This window comes from Tinamus guttatus, unplaced genomic scaffold (genome assembly GCF_059628265.1).
Source record: "Tinamus guttatus ecotype Peru unplaced genomic scaffold, ASM5962826v1 Tinamus_guttatus_pri_ptg000383l, whole genome shotgun sequence".
Classification (NCBI taxonomy): Eukaryota; Metazoa; Chordata; class Aves; order Tinamiformes; family Tinamidae; genus Tinamus; species Tinamus guttatus.
Window position 1 is genome coordinate 1,830,752 of NW_028288917.1, and position 20,498 is coordinate 1,851,249.

General features: G+C 37.0%; 1 protein-coding gene across 1 annotated transcript in view; it reads right to left on the minus strand.

Annotated features, from left to right (window-relative positions):
• The window catches only part of TPO (thyroid peroxidase), a 37,788-nt gene that overhangs the window by 1,799 nt on the left and 15,491 nt on the right, over positions 1–20,498 (minus strand). Inside the window, exons 7-13 of the mRNA XM_088530595.1 lie at positions 20,059–20,265; positions 13,461–13,976; positions 7,961–8,219; positions 7,302–7,472; positions 6,429–6,666; positions 2,322–2,530; positions 1,628–1,798 (exon numbers count right to left, since the gene is read on the minus strand). Coding sequence (XP_088386721.1) covers positions 1,628–1,798; positions 2,322–2,530; positions 6,429–6,666; positions 7,302–7,472; positions 7,961–8,219; positions 13,461–13,976; positions 20,059–20,265 — 1,771 coding nt within the window. The remainder of the gene's footprint in view (positions 1–1,627; positions 1,799–2,321; positions 2,531–6,428; positions 6,667–7,301; positions 7,473–7,960; positions 8,220–13,460; positions 13,977–20,058; positions 20,266–20,498) is intronic.

The window sequence follows — 20,498 nt, forward strand, 5'->3', positions numbered from 1 at the left end:
ATGCATTTGCCAGCAGGCCACTCTGTCTTTTTCAGAGCAGCATGTAATTTTGAAACCATCTGCAGAAATGCTAAGCTCTATCCTCCTGATTATATTGCTTGACTTATTCCTAATTTGCTAAACATTTAAAAGAATGAGAACACATTGCACAGACATGCACGGAACAAAGTGCTTTCTACTGTAAAACTCAAGTAGCATCTGCATAAGTGGATTTTGATGATTTTTCTTTTAGTAAAGCATTGCTTATTTAATATATGCAGAAGCTTGTTTTCCTATAGCAGATATACAGTCTTTTGTTTACATTACAGAAAATATTAAAAGAAACTAGGACAAGGAATGATTCATTCATATAATTTATTTATTCAGATTGCTGCCAGAACATTAATCTATGGAAAGATTTTATTATAATTCATTTAATGGCTTTATTTCTTTATATGGTATTCGTGTGGGTGGAATTCAGTGGATAAATAGGATCTGAATAAAGGAAAGAGTTGCGAATTTCATTTCACTTTTTCTATACCAGGTATACAATTAGAATGAATAGCTTTCTATTGTGCTGTCACAGAAATACTGATAAGCAGACTTTATTGAGGATCAGCTGCAGCACTTGCATTCAAATTAATTTTCAACCATCTATAATATATTCCTAAATATGGCCTTTTTAGGTTTCAATTTTTTTTCTCATTTTCTTATAAAGCTGAGCATTTTGCGTGTATATATATATGTGTGTGTATATATCTACACACACACACACACATATCATTATACCCTTACAGACTTGAAATAAGAATAGAAAGTTCATCTTTCATAGCTGTGAACAGTGAAGGTCTAGTAATGAAATACTTCCCCCAGTCTCTTCCTATCCTCTTCTTTTTAACAGTAAAATGGGGGGAAAAGAACAGAAAAGATGACAGAATAATTAAAATAAAAAAGCCATCCTGCGTAAGTGTTGGAATAAAATATTGCTTCTTTCCTTTTTTTAAAAAACTTGCTCTTCTACCTGCAGAAATAATTCACTTGTAGGAAATACTTTCACATCTATTTTGGGGGGCAAGGGGATTTGGAATGGAATGGAAGTCATAAGTAATTTGAAGATTTTGCTTAAATTCAATAATTCAGTGGTTTTTTTTTCATGTTTGCTTATCTTATTAGGATGTTACATGCACTGCTGTGGCTGAACTCGTTTTATATCAAGATCATCCATTGAAACAATGCTAGGAAAATGACTTCTAATGACCATCTGTTTTGCTATGAAGTACAATGTAGGAAGAAGCAATGTATAATTCTGATTTTCTCTTCTTTTGTTTTTCCTGCAGTCTATTAATTGACTCATTTTTGCATAACTATTTTATTTCTAATGAGATGTTCCTTTCATGCTGCTTGCTGAATCCGAATGGGCGGTGATTGAGATAGCAAATCTAGAGCAAGGAAAGTTTCACATCATCATGACATTATATCTATCTGCCACAGAAGGTTAGCTATCTTATTTTCTAATGAACTGCATTCATTTGCATGAAACACAAAGAAAAGGGACACGTAAACCAGAGAAAATAGGAAGGAGTTCACTTCTGATGAATTATGCTCTAGCATCTGGAAAAATTAGAATGAAAAAAATACATATAGATACCTATACAAACAGGAGCCTGAAAGTCCCATCCTTTACTTGTGCAGGTCAATTGCTCTTCTCCTTGCAACTGAAATCCATATTGACATGAATAAATCACTGCAGATTTTCCAAATTCTGAGCAGTATACAAAATCACCATTTTCTACATTCTTCGGTGTTCCACATGTTTCCTCTATAAGTAAAAAGAGCATACTTTGAATTTTTTAAAATTAACACTTTAACTACAAAATGGATGCTGTTTTCCCTTATTGCTATAAAAATAACTTCAGTGAAACTACTCACATTCTTGAAAATAATCACAAATTTAATTGTTCATTTCTGGACAAGGATTAACATAGAATATCTCAGATGTGACTGTATGATAACCTTTGTAAGGATAGCATTTATGTCTCTCAGTATGTTCTAGGTGGTTCTTAGTTAATATTTTCTAAGAACTTTTGTCCCCATTACCATCATGTCTGGGCATCTCACAATCCATTCATCTTTTGTTAGAGTGAACCTAGAAAATGCTTTATTTTTTATGGAGCAGGAAAGTGAGAAAGAAGAAAGACCTAGGTCCTTTTTCTAAGTAAGTGACAGAAATGCTAAAGACCTGTGGCAGACCAGGAACTCAAGATCTGCCATAATGGAGGTCAGTGCTCTAACTGCTGATTACTCTTCTTGCTGCCAGGAAAGATTGGTAATTACTCGATTACCTTTCTGATAGTTTTCTTGCCAAGCTTCTAAGTTCATCCCAGGGATATTGTCACAGTGCTCGAAATCTGCTGGAAACTTTCCAAGTTGGAAGGCATCTACTGGCACTTCAGAAATCCCTGTGTTTTCACAAATCACACGGGACAAAGAATGTTTTCTGAGTTCATGCTTTTGGGCTTCTGTGAAAACATTGTCATTTTCCCACCAAAATCTGGAGAGATTGACAGAAATATTTGGAAAAGAATAAAGTCAAAGAGCTGATTTTTCTTATATTGTTCTTAAGACCAAAACTAAGAATTTCACCACAATTGGTTACAATAGTAATAAATACCACTCCGTATTCTGTGGATTTACACAACCAACTCTAAAGTCACAAAAGGGTTGGTATGAGTCTGAGATGCTGGTCATCTCAAATGGTATGTTAAGGTAAGTTAATTAAAGACATTTACTATTCACAGACATAATTGCTTTTCATTTATCATAGATGATAGCCACAAAAAGGAGTCAGAAGCCTGCAAGAAAAGTTGTACATGTATTGGAAGTACTTGTATTGGAAGCATAATTTTTGCACATCAGACTTCAGTGTGCATTTATAGCCACAGTTGAAACTGGTTTAAGCATAAATTACTGAGAAACAGTGATAATAGACTTCTCCATACTGTAGCTTTTGAATTCTGTTTGCCATTACAGATTGTTGCTATAAAAACATATATTCCTGAGTGCTTTTTTGTTTAATATGGAGTTCCTCGAAGGAAAACCAAATTTATGTTACAAAGGTCTATTTACTATATAATATATGAAATATATTATACACACATACACACATATCTATGAATATAAAAGGGCTTAGTGAGAAAGGGAGAGGAAACACTTGAAAGAAAAAAAAAGAAGGATAAACACTATATTGTAATACAAAACAAGAAGACTGTTCTATTAAAGATCACATAAAGGAGGTGTATTTGGGTCAAATCCATAACCATGTTGCAAATGGCAAAAGAAAATTTCTAGAGAGATTGACAGAATATCTGCATTAGTAAATTAAACAGCAGCAAGCCTTGCTGCTTTTTTAAACAGTCCCTGCAGTACTTAGGTCAATTAGCATTTTCCCAAATGCTAGACAGGATATGGGGGGCATCACTTGGCCTAGGCCTTTCTCATTAGACAGTACAGACGTCACCACACTGTACCAGTAGATCTTGGGTTTAATCAAGTATTAGGGCAGGTATGATTCCCAAAATCACAAAATCACAGAATCACAGAATGGTTGAGGTTGGAAGGGACCTCTAGACATCGTCAGGCCCAACCCCCCTGCTCCAGCAGGGACACCTAGAGCACGTGCCACAGGGTGGTGTCCAGGTGGATTTGGAAGATCTCCAGAGAAGGAGACTCTACAACCTCTCTGAGCAGCCTGTTCCAGGGCTCTGTCTTCCTCACAGGAAAGAAGTTCTTCCTCACATGGAGGTGGGCCTTCCTGTGTTTCAAATTGTACCCATTATTTCTTGTCCTGTCACTGGCCACCACCAAGAAGAGTTTGGCCCCCAAATACTGGGGAGAGCATGGGAGGAGGTTTCTAGAAAGGTCTCTTTCTGGAAGGATTTTAGGTCAATGTTCCTATGGCAGGAAGGGACCAGCAGCAGCGAACACGTATCCTGTGCAAATCCTGCATGTGAGCTCCTCGTCATATTATGCATGTCCCTTGAGAGGGTACCTTGCAGATTAGGTTAATTAAAAAAAAAAAAAAAAGAAAAAACCACATGCACAATCTCTACGCCGAGAATGCTCAGGTCAACTTTAGAACTTTTGCCCACATATTGCAAATCTTGAGATAAACAAAACAGGAGACAGAATCATAGAATCATAGAATGTTTAAAGTTGGCAGGGACCTCCAGAGGTCATCTAGTCCAATCTCCCTGCACACGCAGGGTCACCTAGAGCACGTGGCACAGCACTGCATCCAAGCAGGTTTTGAAGATCTCCAGAGAAAAAGACTCCACAACCTCCCTGGGCAGCCTGTTCCAGTGCTCTGTCACCCTCACTGGCAAGACTTTTTCCTTAAGTTCCTGTGGAACTTTAGATGCTTCAGTTTCTGGCCGTTTCCTCTAGTTCTGTTGGTGGCCACCACCGAAAAGAGGCCAGCACCATCCTCCTCACTGCCTCCCTTGAGGTACTTGTATACACTGACTAGATCCCCTCTCGGTCTTTTCTTCTCCAGGCTGAACAGGCCCAGCTCCCTCAGCCTCTCCTCATAGGGCAGATGTTCCAGGCCCCTGATCACCCTTGCAGCCCTGCGCTGGACTCTCTCCAGCAGCTCCACATCCCCCTTGTACTGTGGGGCCCAGAACTGGACACAATACTCCAGATGTGGCCTCACCATGGCTTAGTAGAGGGGCAGGATCACCTCCCTCGACCTGCTGGAGATGCTCTTCCTAACGCACCCCAGGATTCCATTGGACTTCTTGGCCATGAAAAAGGAAATAAAAGCTGATGGAACAGAAACAACTTATTTCAGATAATTTGGCTGAGATTAAGAAGGAGCCTGGGTTTGGTACATGGGAAAGCCCGGGTGTTTTTTTTGTCAGATTACTGACAAAATATTTTGGAACTATCAGGATGAAGCTCAATCAGTCAAAAATTTATCTTATGCATGATTTTTGAGCCTAAACCAATACATCAGAAAAAACATTTTGAAATCCCGACTTAATTGCATGCCATTTAGTTCTTTTCAAGAATACCAGTGCAGATATTGCTAAGTATTTAGCACTTTACTGGATTAAAATGTTAGACTTCTCCATTCTTACTCCTAATGTGAGGCAGCTATAGCATATTGTTACATAGTGATGTAGCCTTTCTTAAATAATCCTTTGAGAAGCCTTTAATTGAGAAGACTACCACTTCAAACTTAATTTAGCTGACACAAGATTTATAGTGTAGACTTGGGGATTCTTTTATTATTAGAACTATTTTCACTGAATTAGAAGTTAGCATGTTAAAGTAAAGAAGTTTATTGCTAGTAGTATCACAAGATGCTACATAATAGAAGCAAGACTGGAGATCCCTTGGTAGATCCCCCACCCCAAGTAGGCTTAGGTACGTCTGTATGGTTTGGAAGATTTTTGACAGTGTTTAAAACACAGCTGGGAGGAACATTTGTTGTCCATATGGTTCGTGCTATGAAGGTGTCATCTTTGTTATTAACATCATTTTTTTTTTTCTTTTTTTCTTTTTTTCATTTAGGTAATTATTTAACTTTTTTTTTTTTTTTAAGTTCAGATTTAAACTCTACGTAATAACTTCCTTCCACAACAGGAGCAAGGAAAGAAGCTTTAATGTAGCCAAGGATACAAATCAGATGGACTTAAAAAAACCTTCCTAGGCTAGTGTGAGTAATATAATTATCTTCTCATGAGACTCAAAATTACACTGATAAGTATATGCCACAAAAACAAAAAAAAGATATTATTATGATTACTTCCAGGAATAGAAGCAATAAATGGAACCTTGCATCATTTGGGGCCGGAAGCCACATTTCTCTTCTCTTCCCAGCATGGAGCATGTCAATGGCACAAGATGATGATCAGAGATGTACAGGGCTGGACACAGGAGGTCCTGCCCTGAGTTTGATGAGGACCTCTGGGAGCTCCCTGATGCTTTGGTTGCCCTAAGGCCAAGTACCTTCTAGGAAACCAGAGTTACAACTTTCTACCTCTCCCATCTGATTTTTCTGCATCTGCTGTGGCCTTCAGGTCCTTGTGGGTAAGGACGTAGACTCCTCATGGATTGGGTTGCTAAAATATGCCTAGTGCTACCTCCACCCACACAGGAATTTATTTCTCCCTTACACTGCGATCAGGGGTGGAAGACTGGGCATCTCAATAGCCTAAAAACAATGTTCATGGTGCCAGGAACTGGTACCATACAGAAAAGAAGAATAAGCGCAACATCAGACAGCAAAGCTGGAGGAGCTAAAATGAAAATAGGGAACTGGGAGGGAATAATTTGCTTAAAGCATGTCTTGCCAATTGCCCCATCTTGTCTGACGTTTTAGGAAGTATTCTCACTTAAAATTGCAACACCTTATACAAACCATTCAACGACATGAATAATCTTACCGATCACCATCCCTTAGCGCTTTCATTTGCTTTCCAATTATACATGCAAACAAGGGGCCAGTTCTAGCACTGGGAAGAAAGTCTTCTACGAGACCACCCAGCCACACATCAATATTGTTAGGATTATGGTACAATTCCATGATTTTTTCAGTGACTTGCTGGTTACTTATTATTGTATTCAGGTCAGCTTCAGTTTCCAGTTTTGGTAAGCCGCAGAATTCTCGCCAGTCATTATAACCTGTAAATATTATGTTAAAAGGAAGATTAAACTAAATTATTAAACCTGATATTCAACATTAATAAAATCACATGCACTATATTCTGACAGCCTTCGTTACAGTCATGAACAGTTATGTCTAAAAACAGGTCTATTAACATTGGTCAGATTGATTGGTGAAATGATGGCGGGGTCTGAAACTTCAGGATTTACAAATGTACCTTAGTCTGTGCAGGCAAGTAGGGTGAGCCTGACTACGAAGGGAGTCAGGATGCGGGAGGAAAAGGGAAAAGAAAGAGGCCCTGCCTGCCATGCTGGACATTGCTGGCTCTGCTCTTCAGGAACTCTGACAGGTTTATCAAAGTGTTTAGTTTTTTTTTATACACAGGGAGAACAGCCCTATAGTAGCTACATTGAACAGACAGAGATCTACGCAGTAATCTTCCTTCCAGACTCCAGATTTAAGAGATTAATTTAGAATGTTGGAGAATATTGTCTTGCTATCAAAGGTAGAAATATCAGCCTTCTACTTTTTAAAAGGGAGTTCATATACTTTTCTGATTATGTTACCAAAGTTATTATTTAAGAGCTTACAATTATGCCCCAAATATAAGCAGTTATAAGTTGGAAAAAAAATTAAGAAAAAAGTAATAGACCTGGAAGTCCATGATCTCGGCCGCGCTGTAAGTTTAATGATGCTAAATCAAGTGTGCTGTTATTGGACAACACAAACAGTTTTTCTGTTAACTCTTCATTCAGCAGTTGATCTTGCACTTGTAGTTTTGCTGAATGTGCTAGAAGACCCCTTAGTAAAGGATCCAAGCCTCCTTTAAACACAAAAAGTATATGATCTTACAACATACAACAATCTTACAACTTTCTTATCAAATGTTAATGTATGTAGGCTTCTGTTTTTAAATATTGGCTCCCAGGCTTTTACATTTGAACACATGAAAAAATCAGCTTCAGGTTGAAACAGACATAAAAATGCTATGAAAAGGCTCCATCTGCTTCTTAAGATGTCAGAAAATTTACAAACTGACAATATATTTATCCACAAAAGAGAGATATTATCAATCTTTTACCTATCACACTCTTTTATTCTGGCAAGTGAGCTATTCCCAGCAAATAACATCTGTCTGATTCAGAAGACTATTTAACAAAAACTAATTGTTCCAGTTCATCTTAATTATCTAGACCCTGTTCAACAAGTTAAATCAGTGACACAATTAAACGAATTTTCCTAGTTTAAGATAAATAGCTTAAAAAATACTTTAGTACTCTGAAAAAAAAAAATGTCTAAATAAAACCATACCTTCTTTAATGAGCCTCCAGGGACTAAAGAAAACTTCATGCAAAAGAAGGTTTGGGAGCTCTGGATCATCTAAGTACTGTGCATTCAATCTCTTTACTATAGGTTGAATAGCTGCATGACCAAAACGAAAAGCAGCTGTTGAAAATATGTTAGAAATTGTAGGATTTATTGTGGGATCATAACCTCTGTAAACACCAATATACTGATTAAAAGCATCTGGACCAATGATTTTGGGAATGTAATCTCTTAAAGTAATAATCTGCAAGAAAAGAAAAAGAAACATTTATCATTCAGTATTTTGTGGGTGAATAATAATGCTTCCCATGTGCAGAATGCGATTTTCTTCCCTCATCTATCTCCAAGCATTTGGCATGACTAGCAGCAGTGTTAGATGGAAAATAATTTTGCTCTTCCTCTTGCAGTAAGGAGGCTAATGACTCAAGAGCACCCATGGCAGGGCTCAGCACACATCGTAATCAGACTCCTGTAAGCCTCTGCTCTAAGCACTAGCCAAAAGCATTGTGGGCAGAGATTACTGTCATCACAACCTCCGTTCCAAGGGTAACCCAGCTCACAGGAGCTGACAGAAGCTGTTCCGAGATTTAAAACCTGGGTGGTGGCAGCGTAAACTATAATGCCCTTAAAAACGGCAATGAAAGCATGAGTTAGTATGAAATCTTTCATGAATGGTTGTTCATATCAACAGATTCTAGTTTTGGTCACATATTTGTAACACAAATCCTCTTTACTGAATATTAAAAATGACCAGTCTTTAAAATACTAGTGCCCAAAATCCCTCGGTAGACATTTAAGGCAGAGCTCAAGGCAATTGATAGGCTTCTAAAAAACAAACCTAAAAATGAAAATACTAATAAATACTTTCTATCAAATGCTTTAAAATATAGTAGCATCACAGGAATATATGCAAAAAAGCATGTAAGCAATCCTGAACAAAAAAAGAGCAAGATGATACAACATACTGAGTGAAATGAAAGTGAATTATAGGTTGACGAATACATTGAACTTGATTAAGCATAATGGGAAACAGTGAATACAACAAAACATATTAGAGATTCAATATAACATGCAATAAAATATGCATACAAATGTATTTTGATTTTGATATAGTGCATATTGAGAACCTTACTGGCATAAAATGACCTTATCTGAAAGTTCTACCTTTATTTTAGGCATGATGCAGAGACAAGCAAGTCCCTGCAGATTTCACTGATTTTTCTCAGAGGACAGAGATAATAACTTGCTTATTTTTTCAGTTATTCTAGATTAGGTCACACAGTGAACAAAATACATAAAAGACTTTGGTTAAAATTTCTTTTACAGCTCTTTGAATACAGCATACAAAGAAAATCTCATAGTTACTGGAAATTAATACTGACACTGTCATTTGAAAAGCTGGCTTTTTCTTACATTCATAAAGGTTTTGGCAAGACAACAGTTCTTTCTAATTTTAGATTTAGAGTTAGTTTTTATGGACTAGTTATAGAGCACTGTTGAATCACGGACTACTTATAGAGCACTGTTGAATCACTACAAATGCCTGATATATTGACTTTTACACATAACTTTGGGGTTGTTGTGACTTGGAAGCATCAATGAAGCAGATGTACCCAGAAATCCAGGAAAAGAAAAAGAGGGGAAAAAGAAAGAAGCACTTTGCTGACATCACCATAGCAAGATGGAGTAGGCTGCAGGTGGATGCAAAGGCTTTAAATAGGACTAGGTCAGCCCTGGACACAGACTGATGTGACATTCGTGTATTTTTGGTCGTTGTAAATGAAATTCCAAGCTAAGCAGCTCATAAAGGCCAGTTTCCCTGAAAGAAAGGGTATTTCAGATTTTCTATTTACTCCAGAGGCAAGATCTTTATTTCTCATTCCCTGTCAGGGGACATTATTTAAAAATATTTAAAGGTCAATGGGCCTAAGCCAGTGTTATGCCTGCCTTGTGCTAGAAGATGCTTAGATTTGATTAAAGGAAGAAGTGTTGTAGAAACTTCAAATGTTATTGAAGTTATATCAAGCAGAGATGATTTTTATAAAATACTAAGTGAAGCAAAAAGAATATTGAGTCTAGTGTAGAACCACATCAAAAAATAAACAAACAAAAAAACAAAAAAGAAAACTGCACTGTAACACCCTTTTTTGTGTAGAAGCAGTAGGATTTCTGAATTTTTTTTGCTTGGATTTGCCTATACATAGTCAAGCAAAGGCTCACTGCAAGAAGTTCTCATAACTGATACTCTTACATAAGGTTTAAAGAAGGTGTGAACAGCTGACAAGAATTACTTCTGTTGGAATTCTTTTGCTTCAACTCCCTACTCTGAGAATGATTTAAAAGTTTGTTTCCTTTTATATTTTGCATAAATAAGCATATTTTATTTCAATACTCTTTCATCATGCTCCTTCACTGCTGCATTTCTTCTGTGGTAGCAAAAGAATGTTCTGCTTGAAAATCAGAAGCAGAAAGTGATAGTATTATATATAAAAGAAATCCCAAGCTGTTGCAATGATCTACACCATCATTTATCACTTCATTTGATTCTAATTTTGAGAAAGAAGTTAACTTTTGGGTGTTCACAGCAGAATGAGGATAATGGGGGACCATAATGGGTACCTGCATGGTATTCTTGTGTTTCTGTGACATTAATGAGATTATGGATATCCAAGATCCTCTTAGGAACTGATGTACTTCGTAGCATCAATTCCAAACCCCTGAAGACCCTAATAAGAATTTCAACATAAAGAGTGTTGAAATATCAGAGTCAATAATTTGTTCATATCAGAGAAAACAAAATTCTGATTTCCTATCAAATCAGCCAATTTCTGGGTAAAAGACAAAAGCATAGTGATACCAAACTTTCAGAAAAGGTTTCCTACACATTTTATACTGAATCATACATGCACTGTGAATAGAAAGGCAACAGAACCTTGGCCTGCCATGTTCTATAAGTGCTTTTTCCCCCCCTATTTTGCCTACATTGTTGTGATTTATTTAAAAGAAAAGAACTATAAACTATTTATTTCAGAGAACTTAAAAGCAGGTGTCTTGATTCTATTTTCTCAGGTCATAACAGACATGACTAAAACAAGGTGTCAGTGTCATTTCAATTAGTAAATAACAATGAAAAATCTTTTTGCATAAAACACTGTGAACTGGGATGCAGTGCTAATACTTCTATAGTTAAGCATATACGGTTCACATAAAATGCAAAGAGAAAATTGATCCTTCTTGTGGCATAGATAGACTACTGCCTATCAATGAAACATGTCCACAACTGTACAATTGCTGTAATGCCTACAACATCCCCCAAATCACTTTTGTCCAGAATATCAACAGACATTTATTACGTGTTTGGTAACTTTATCAATCAAGTTTGTGTTAGTAGATACCTGTCACCAGAACTATTTATATTACAGAAAAAGTATCTAAGAGGAAAAGTATCATCTAGAGAGATATTTTTTCATTTTCCTTATTCCAGGAAGAAGGAAAGGCTTTTTGTTCAATTCTCTATAATTACACACCCACCAGCAAAGAATACACTTGAAAGCATTTATTCCAAAAAGAGAGAATTTTAGAATGTGTAGCAACTGAAACAATTTTTTTTTGAGTAGAAATGTAAAGTAACTTCAGCCAGAGCTGTCATTAGTGTACTGGTTATCATACCACGCTAATAGAGATACTCCAATTACATCTCTTGATGAATGTTTCTGCACCAGCCAGATATAATTCAGACGCATTTCTAATGAGCCACAAGCAAATCTCATTAGTGTGTGATACCGGTAGAGATAATGAGCAGCCCAGATTCACACAGAGTATTGCCTTGCACAAACTGTGATGTTACTGGACAGAAATCTAAAATATTTGAATGGACAGAGGTCTACTTTTGGATTTATTCTTTGCTTTCAGCAGGTGCTAACAGCCATTCTGACCTGGCAATGCAGTTATTTTAATGCAAAAAGCCCATTTACAGCAGAGGAGCTCACATGGTTAGAGCTAAAAAAAAAAAAAAAAAAAAGCCAATTTTTCAAAAGGACTGATTAAATATAATTAAATGAGGTGTGTTACTTTTCCGAAATTATTTGGCTCTAAGTGAAAATAGCAGCATGTAAGAGAAAGCAGATGGTTTCTTAAAAGATATGTTCTGCATTTGCTACTGATTAAGACTTGTACTGGAAGAAGGGAAAAAGTTTTTGTCATAAGAGTGGAATCTTCCTTCTCCTGCCTCAGTTTTTCTTCCAAAAGAGCCTCCATTTGGTAGCAATGGGTATCAGCACTGGGTGGGGGGACAGGGGTACACTCTGGAGAGCGCCATGGGATGGCTGTGCATCTCCCACAGCAGCTTGGGCCATGATCTGAGAGGAAACCTCCCGTGTGGCACTGGAGGTGTCCCTGGGCCATGCTGCTCCTGAAGCCTCCAGCACTGCAAACCAGGAGGATTCGGCACTGGCAATCACCCAGGGGAATAAATCTTCGGGGGATCAGATTCAGAATGCAGAGTGAGTCAGCTGCATAAGGAGTGCTTACTGGGTCTTTGTAACCTGATAAATGTTTAAATTAAGCTTTTACACTTTCTCAGAATTCTTCATCATTCTTTAAGAATAAAAAAAAAAGTGTGCTGAATTAATTCTAAAATATGCTTGATTTAAAGTACTACAGAGAACTAAAATTCTGAGAAAAATGATTAAACTCCCTTTTACTGTAAATTTTATAAAAAGAATCTCATTGAATGTGTTCATTCTGGTTCAGTTATGATAGGGATAATATGGTTCACATGTAGATCTGTAGGAACAGAAGCTGTCCACACGGAATATATGAGCTTTAACTGAGAAGCCAAAAAAGTTCACATAACTACTTTGGGGAAAAATATGAAAATGCTGAATAGAAATAGATTTTCCCATTCGTTGGTTTAATATAAACATTTGTATGAAACTTCTTTTCTCTTTTATTTTTACCATGATTTCTCTCTCTCATATGTCAAGAGCAGCCCCTGAAGTTTATACATTAATGTGGCATTGAGAACTTCATGGACAATTTTACACAGGAAGTTATTTGTTTATATAATAGCTAGGAGAAAGTAAACATCTTGAGGACTATGTAAATGCAGAGATGTTACTTTTTACTTGTTTTCTTTACCAAAAATACTACAAAGAACTGCATCTGAAAAGGTCTCTTTAGACTTCAGTAGCCTGGATAGATGGAAGATGTCAGAAGAAAGATGAAGCAGAATAGAAATTGCAATCATGATCAGAGTGCTGAGATCTGGGATCTGAGCATACTATGGAGAGGGAAATTGAATTTACAAAACTGGAGAACAGAATGGGCTCCTAAATGCCCAATTTATAGGTGACAAGGAAAGATGACAAGGAAAAGGAAGACACAATGTCCAAAACCACCCTCGGAAACAAATTAGACGTTTTGTAACTGGTTCTGTTCTAACAATACTCCCTGCAAAATATTGATAGGCAAATAAGCAGCCAACCTGGTGTAGAGCACCGACAATTTTCCGTGCTTCTTGGTACACAGTCTCAGGGCTCCAGTGTCTGTTGATGCTTTTCAGGGCTCGGGCCAGGCGGTTGTGCTCCCTCAGCCAGAGCGTGTGCATGGCCACCAGCGAGATGACCTCGTTCGATCGGCTCTCCCCAGCCAGGAAGCACTCGACTCTCTCGCCGTCACTCGCGTTGGGGTCTTGTGCACAAGGGGACGGGATCAGGTCTACAAAAGGCAGGTATTCCCTGTTGTTATCATCATATTTCAGGTTTATTCTAAGAAGGCCTTCTTCACTTGTCAGGTTCCTGATCTTGTTTTCGGCAGCAGGTGTACTGCCATAAACAGTTGAAGCATCAAGAAAAGTAGTTAAGCCATTAATCTGTTGCCTTGGGTTTAACGCTGTTAGATTTCCAAAGAGAGTGCTGTGGTCGCCGGTGCCACATGCAGGAGATGAACGGTAAAAGGGCAGGCAATCCATCCCCTTGGATAATGTATCATTTGTAGTTACCTGTGGAATAAAAACAGGTATTCTCTGAGGTGAAGGTAACAGATGTGTGGATGTCAAGTTAGGACATCCTTTGCTTCAGTTTTGCGTTGCTCAGGTCTCATCCTCCACCGCAATATTTCATAAACTTTCCAATTTTTTTTTTCTCTCCCTCAGATATATTATTTAACCATATTTAAGCAAAGACAGAAATAAAGCAAAAAGAAACACTTATCTGTCATAAAAGCAAGTTATTATAAGACCTTTTGTGCATTTCTATGTGTGGATCAGCCTAGCCTCACAATTAAAATTCATAAGAGAAGGTATCACAATGAAGACGTGAACATCTGGTCAAATTATGTTCTCCTGAATACCAAGTGAAGCAGCAGGTTTACATGTGCATATAAAAATGTAATGAAGGGTTTTTCTGTTTGCAGCAACACTTTGTAAAAATCTTTGTTTCAGTACACAAATTTACCACAGTTTCCTAAGATAAAAAAGACATATGCAGTTATTCATTCTGCTTTCTAAAAGTTCTTCACTAATATTTCCCCGTACAATCTTACAAGGAAAACTGTCTTACAAGTCTTACATGCTGGCAATCTCTATAAAATAACAAAGTCTGCTTAAAGTTGTTCCCAAATGAGAGAGGGCAAGTCCTTTCTGAGTTTGGCCGGCACATGGCCGAGGGGCTGAGGCTAAATGGTTATCCAGCATTGCATATTGGTCTGCAAGGACACAGACTGGAGGTAAAGGGAGCGACACATAAGAGTGTTATGAAAAAGGATCTCGAATACAGGTAATAGTGTTAGTGGGAAACACAGTCCTAGCCAGAAAGCTAGAAATTCTGCAGCAGGATTGAAATTACAGAGTGAGTAACCCAAGAGGTGCAGGGAGCTGAGCAGAGATACTGGAAGGGGAGAGAAAGGACAGCGGGAGAAAGGTTTTCTTCACATTGTGGGATATTCAAGAAGGAAACAGACCAGCAAGACTATTTCATTTCATCACTAAACTACAAGCAGACAGGTTTTGAAATGATTAAAATCTATCTGCATTTTCTAACACAGACTTTGGCTTCACAAACTCTAACTTTTGGCTACCTGAACTCTGTCTTTCTGAAAATCACTTTATTTCTAAATTCTAACAATACATCAATGTGCACCAATAATGAGACATAAAAATGTGCCTGTTCAAAGAGCTTAAAAAATATATTCTGAGTTAAAAATGTAATAAAAATCATGGAGTCTTGAGTGTCAGGGAAGGGAACTCAATTCAGGAAATGAAACTGATCAGAAATATCTGATGTTTTCTTATTCACTGATGAACATGAAATATGTAAAGTCACTAAAGCTGTGGAAATACTTCAGAAAAGTGTTCTCAGACATTTGACTAAGAGAAAATGAATCTGTTTTGTACAGACACCTGATCTAATCCTTGTTCTTTGTATTCTGTCTGCTTTCTCTTCATTTTTGAAAACTCTTTGGCAGAAGAGACTGAATACCACAGATGTTGTATAAAATGATACAACCTCTTCTTCATACTTTTAACAATTTAGCCTATGAAGATAGAACAATCATCAAATAGGGGCTAAGAAATCAAGACAATTTAGGAATGGAATTCAAGATTTTCATTTAATAACAGCCCCTGTACTTTATACGAAATAACAGTTTACTTTTACAGAGAATGCATGGAGTAGGGATTGGAACCAATAAAATCTTTAGTTAAGAAAGAGTCTCATTTGTATTTCAAGCATGGCTTGGCAAACAAGTTCTATAATTTTTTTTTCACCAGTTAGGCCTGAACATTTTTGAAGGAAATATGTAGTTTATTTTGCTTTTTATTACTTTCACTTGTTGCTGAAGAAGCCAAGAACAAAACATACCAACAGTGCATGAAGTTCATGGTGAACAATTTTTGGTTAACTGCCTCTGCAATTTTAATTCAAATCATCTTGTTCCCCAGTGGAGAAAAACAACAGTAATGGACATTAAGGGGCCAGCAGAACTGCATAATGTAGCCCTTTTCCTTTTCATGGGATAAGTAGTGTGCAGCCAGCAGCTAAATGTGCAAATGAGAAGTTCGCCATGTTATTATTCAGATGACATCAAAAATAACCAGAGAAAAAAAGACCTTTATTTTTTTTTTCTGCTGACATGGGGAAAGGAATAATATTTTTCTCCAAAACTAATAAAGAATATTCATATCAATTTTTTATTCAGCTTGTATAATTATAGGAGAAAAAACATTACAGCAAAAAAAAAAAAAACATGTTTGGCTATAATACCTTTCTTGGTATAGCCTCATGCTCTTTTAAACTGTTATTATATATGCACAGTGGAACCTGCTTACAGTGAAATTCTTTTGATGTGTAGCAAAATGAGAGGCACTAATTGTTTTAGTGCTCCACAATGTCTAAACTGCTATTATCTCAGTTAAGAAAAGCCTTTGGAATTGTGAATTTGTTCTGTGGGAAATAGTGTTCCTTGTTTTTACAAGGAATTATGGCTTAAAAAATTAGTTGATATTTTATGAAAGTTTGCCAGCAAGGAAAACATAAATCTGTATTTGTGCTCCTGAAATTCGGAGAAGAGTCAGTGGCTTCATCTGACAGTGAGTTGCTCAAAAATACAGCAGAAAAAGGAGGGTACTCACTTCGGTGGCTGTTGAACACAAACAGTCTGATCCATCTACAGTTTAGACAGTAACCTATCATGTTACATGTCATCTTTTGCAAATCACTTTTCTGTGCCTCTGTTTCTTTACTGCCTTTTTGTGTATTTGAAATATTTTGACTGAAAGCTTTTCAGGATTGTGTCTGACAATGGGCTTGTGCCTATCGTAATGTCAGCAGTGTAATTAATAGTATATAAAGACAATAACTCTCACATGGAATTCTTTCTAATGCTGTTATGTCTCATCCTGAAAGAAGCCTAACCTAAAATAATCATCTGAGGAGTGACAAACTATCTCTGCATCCCAGTTGCATGCATCAGGCTGCTATAAAAAAAAAGTACAAAATAAAGCTAGTGGTTTTTTTTTTCATTATTTTTTCATGCTGTAGGATTCCAAAGAGATACAGAAAATGGCTGTTCATTCTATACCAGAAACTACAGGCTTGATGCAAGAACTGCTGGGTGGAATTCTATAGCCTTTATTAAGAAAATGGCCAGAATACGAAATCATCATTGTTCCTGCCAACCTATGAATCATTTACCTATATTTGTTATAAATATTGATACACTCCTACAACTTCCAACCCTCCATGCATTGCACTGACTCCGAACATTTTTTCCAGACGGCTTCCAATAGCCTCAGAAACATCTTTTCCCCAGCAACACCCCCAGAGAGGGCTTGTAGTGCTAAGCACCATTGTCCTCCTCTGTGGATGAATGCTCCCTTGGGTGCTGCCATTCTAGGAATACAGGATGAGAGTAAATTGCAGCTTCTGTGTTTACACTGATGAATAATATGCTATTGGCTTCACTGTCTTTAGAAACCAGCCAGTTTCTTTTTATATAAAATAATAAAATAACTGTGGCTGTTTTCCACATATTTATTTAACAACTAGAAGTGAATAACCTTACCTAAAATTTCAGGAGAAAACTAATACTATGGGGAATTATTATTAGATCTTTGCTTCAGTTTTTGAAAAATAGTTCCTTTAGTCACACTACCACTTATTTCCTTTTTTTTATCACAATGTCTATTCTTTGTCTTTGACAAAAGCAGTCATGAAGTACTTGACATATAATATGATAAAAGCAAAAGAGCATCCATCTTCGTACGCCCTTCTTTAAGCTATGAATAATGAAATAATAAAAAAAAATGGAACTGACTCAGAGATGTGGTCAAGTAATTGATCCTGAAATTGGGAAATTCATCTTTAACTTAAAGCAACATATCTGAATTTCTTTATTAGGACTCGCTCGGAGCTGTTCGGAGTATCAGTCACTTGTAAGAGTCCACAGTAGTCCCCAAATTTCTGGAGACCATTTCAGTGCTACGCTACTGCTGAGCCAGGTTCAGCAGCTGGATTCAGCATACTACATGTACTCATAGCTTGCCTTCAGCAGCACCCTTGAAATTCAGTCTGTGATGAACCTCTTTGCAACTCTAAGATAGAGGTTACAAATATACCCCATATTTAGAGCACTGAGGATGCACTCATATGCCAGGGTAATGTATGCAGCTTTCTTCTTTCTGTGTTGTATCAATGCTGCCACACAAATGCTAGCCTTGGCTTCCTTCTTAGGCTTTCCCTTAAGTAGCCTACTTTTTAAGCAGATGGGATTTCTAGGCAGCTTGAACTAGTCAGGATTCAATGACTATGCTGCTACAACCCTTGTGATCCACACTTTATTCAAGTTATGGGCAATAAAATGAGTGTGCTGTCAATTTGAAAATCTATTTAGCAATAAAATGTGGCTTTTTTGCACGTAAAGATCAATACCAATCACTTTATTTCAAAGAAAAAAAAGTGTTATAAACACAAAATATAAAGCTTTGAAGACTCCCACATTTTTCTCTCTCTGGTTTAATGAACAAATTTTTTTTTTTTTTTTTTAAATGGGAGACAAGGCATGACCACATTTTGTCATATGGTGGAGACACCCTCCAACTCCCTCCTCATATTATGTGAAGGCTGTTGGACTTCTGCCCTTGCATCTCATGATGTGACTTTGCGAATGGGAGAGTTTCCAAGAATGTTGCTTAAGAACATAAATGGAGTAAATAAATTCTTGTTCCAGATGGAAATTTGAGACAAACAGCATCTCAGAGCTTTTTGTCAGGGCTATGGAAGAATGCCTGTTATTGGGACTGTTGCGGCTAAACCAAGTACCCAGCTGCCATAATGCATGATACTTCCAATGTGTTCGGAAAATATGGTTCTATAGCAAGTCTGTGTTCTTTCTAAATGCCTTTAAGACATGCTCAGGAACCTTTCAAAAGTCCATATCTCCTGAGTGAGAGCTAGTAAATTTACCTGCCTGTAGCAAAACTCCAGAAAGTCTTTAGTTTCACTTGGCCGTCTTTGTGGTTTTAATTCTCTAACCAAGTAGGCGACAACACAGGATCCAGTTCAGTTCCCATTAGTGTTTGCAGAATATTTTCTTTTAAGTTTTATGGAAATTGAGTGAGGCAAAATGAGAGTATGGATATATTTATTGATAACACTTTGTAATTTTCTACTGTGACTGAGTCTATACTGTGACTGAGTCTACATCATAGTCTGGCTTCAACAGATGCAGAAGCTGCTCCAGCTTGATTTCCTACTGAGGAAGGTAACTGCTGGACAGAAATTGGGGCATTGACCCAGCATCCTGCACTGAGAAGCACTGAGGAACAAAAGAAAAAGAAAGAAAAAAACCCAGCTTCCTGGTATCATAAAAAAGTGGTTTGATTTTGCTACTTGCTTTCTATGTGAAAGAATGACTATAAATTAATCAGAGAGGAATACAGGACCCTGTATTTATACCAGTTTATGTTTTTTCTAACCCAGTAACAAGCTTTGAATTCATGCTTTCTATCCGCACAAAGCAAAGATGCGATATGAATGTCTCAGCAACCCCCTGAAGGGTATTTTATACATATATTGAAAAGATGTCTCGTTTCAAAAGTTTTTATTAGCTGCTGGAAATATCTTTGCTTTCACTGAGTAAAGTTAAGATCCCTTCACTTTATCAAGTTGGCAATTTAGAAACAGAATTATTTATAACTACTTGCCTATTTTCCTCAATGGAACTCAAAACCTTGAAGCATGAGAACAATAACATTTTTTTTTTCCTAGGGTAACACGATTTCTCTGCAAAATAAAAATGAGAGATAGAAAAGTATGATATTTGCACTAAATACCTTAGCTATCTATTTTTTTTTCTGCACATGGAGAAACTTATTTTTTTCTACAGAATTGTTTAGCTTCATCTGGTAGCTGCCTTGGTTGTCAATATTTCTAGCACTTCCTGCTTTATTATTTCTGGATGACTTATCTTTTTTATTATTATTATTTTTACAGCTATTTCAGTGTATGAATATCACTAAAGTATTTTCCATTATTCACCTGTTTAAAGACTGGAATTTCTTGTGAACAAATGCATTTAAATCTTACCTGTATTGGAAAGCATGGATTTTCCTTTTCACATGTCATCTGACACTCCGCTCCACTTAGAAAGGTAGTTCTGCTTGTGCTTTGGGGTGTGAATGCAATGTCATGATCTATATATTGTCCCCAGACCATAATAATATCAGAATATAGGTTGTCTTCAGTAACGGCCTCATTGGATGCATGAATAATCTTCCTTGTTACTTCACGAACCTGGGAAGAGAGAACTAATTTACCTGGAGTGGCAGGTACTATTTACTTCTTGCAAAATGATGAAACACTGAAAAGCAAGTGGAGCAGTGATGAAAGCTCTCTTTCTTTTCCTTGGGATACTTTTTGTTGCAGAGCACTTTTAATGGTTTGCTTAAAAAACAAAAACAAAGACACCCTACTGCTCTGACAGGCTGGTATTTCTGTTCAGAAGCTGAGGTATCAGTGCCATGTAC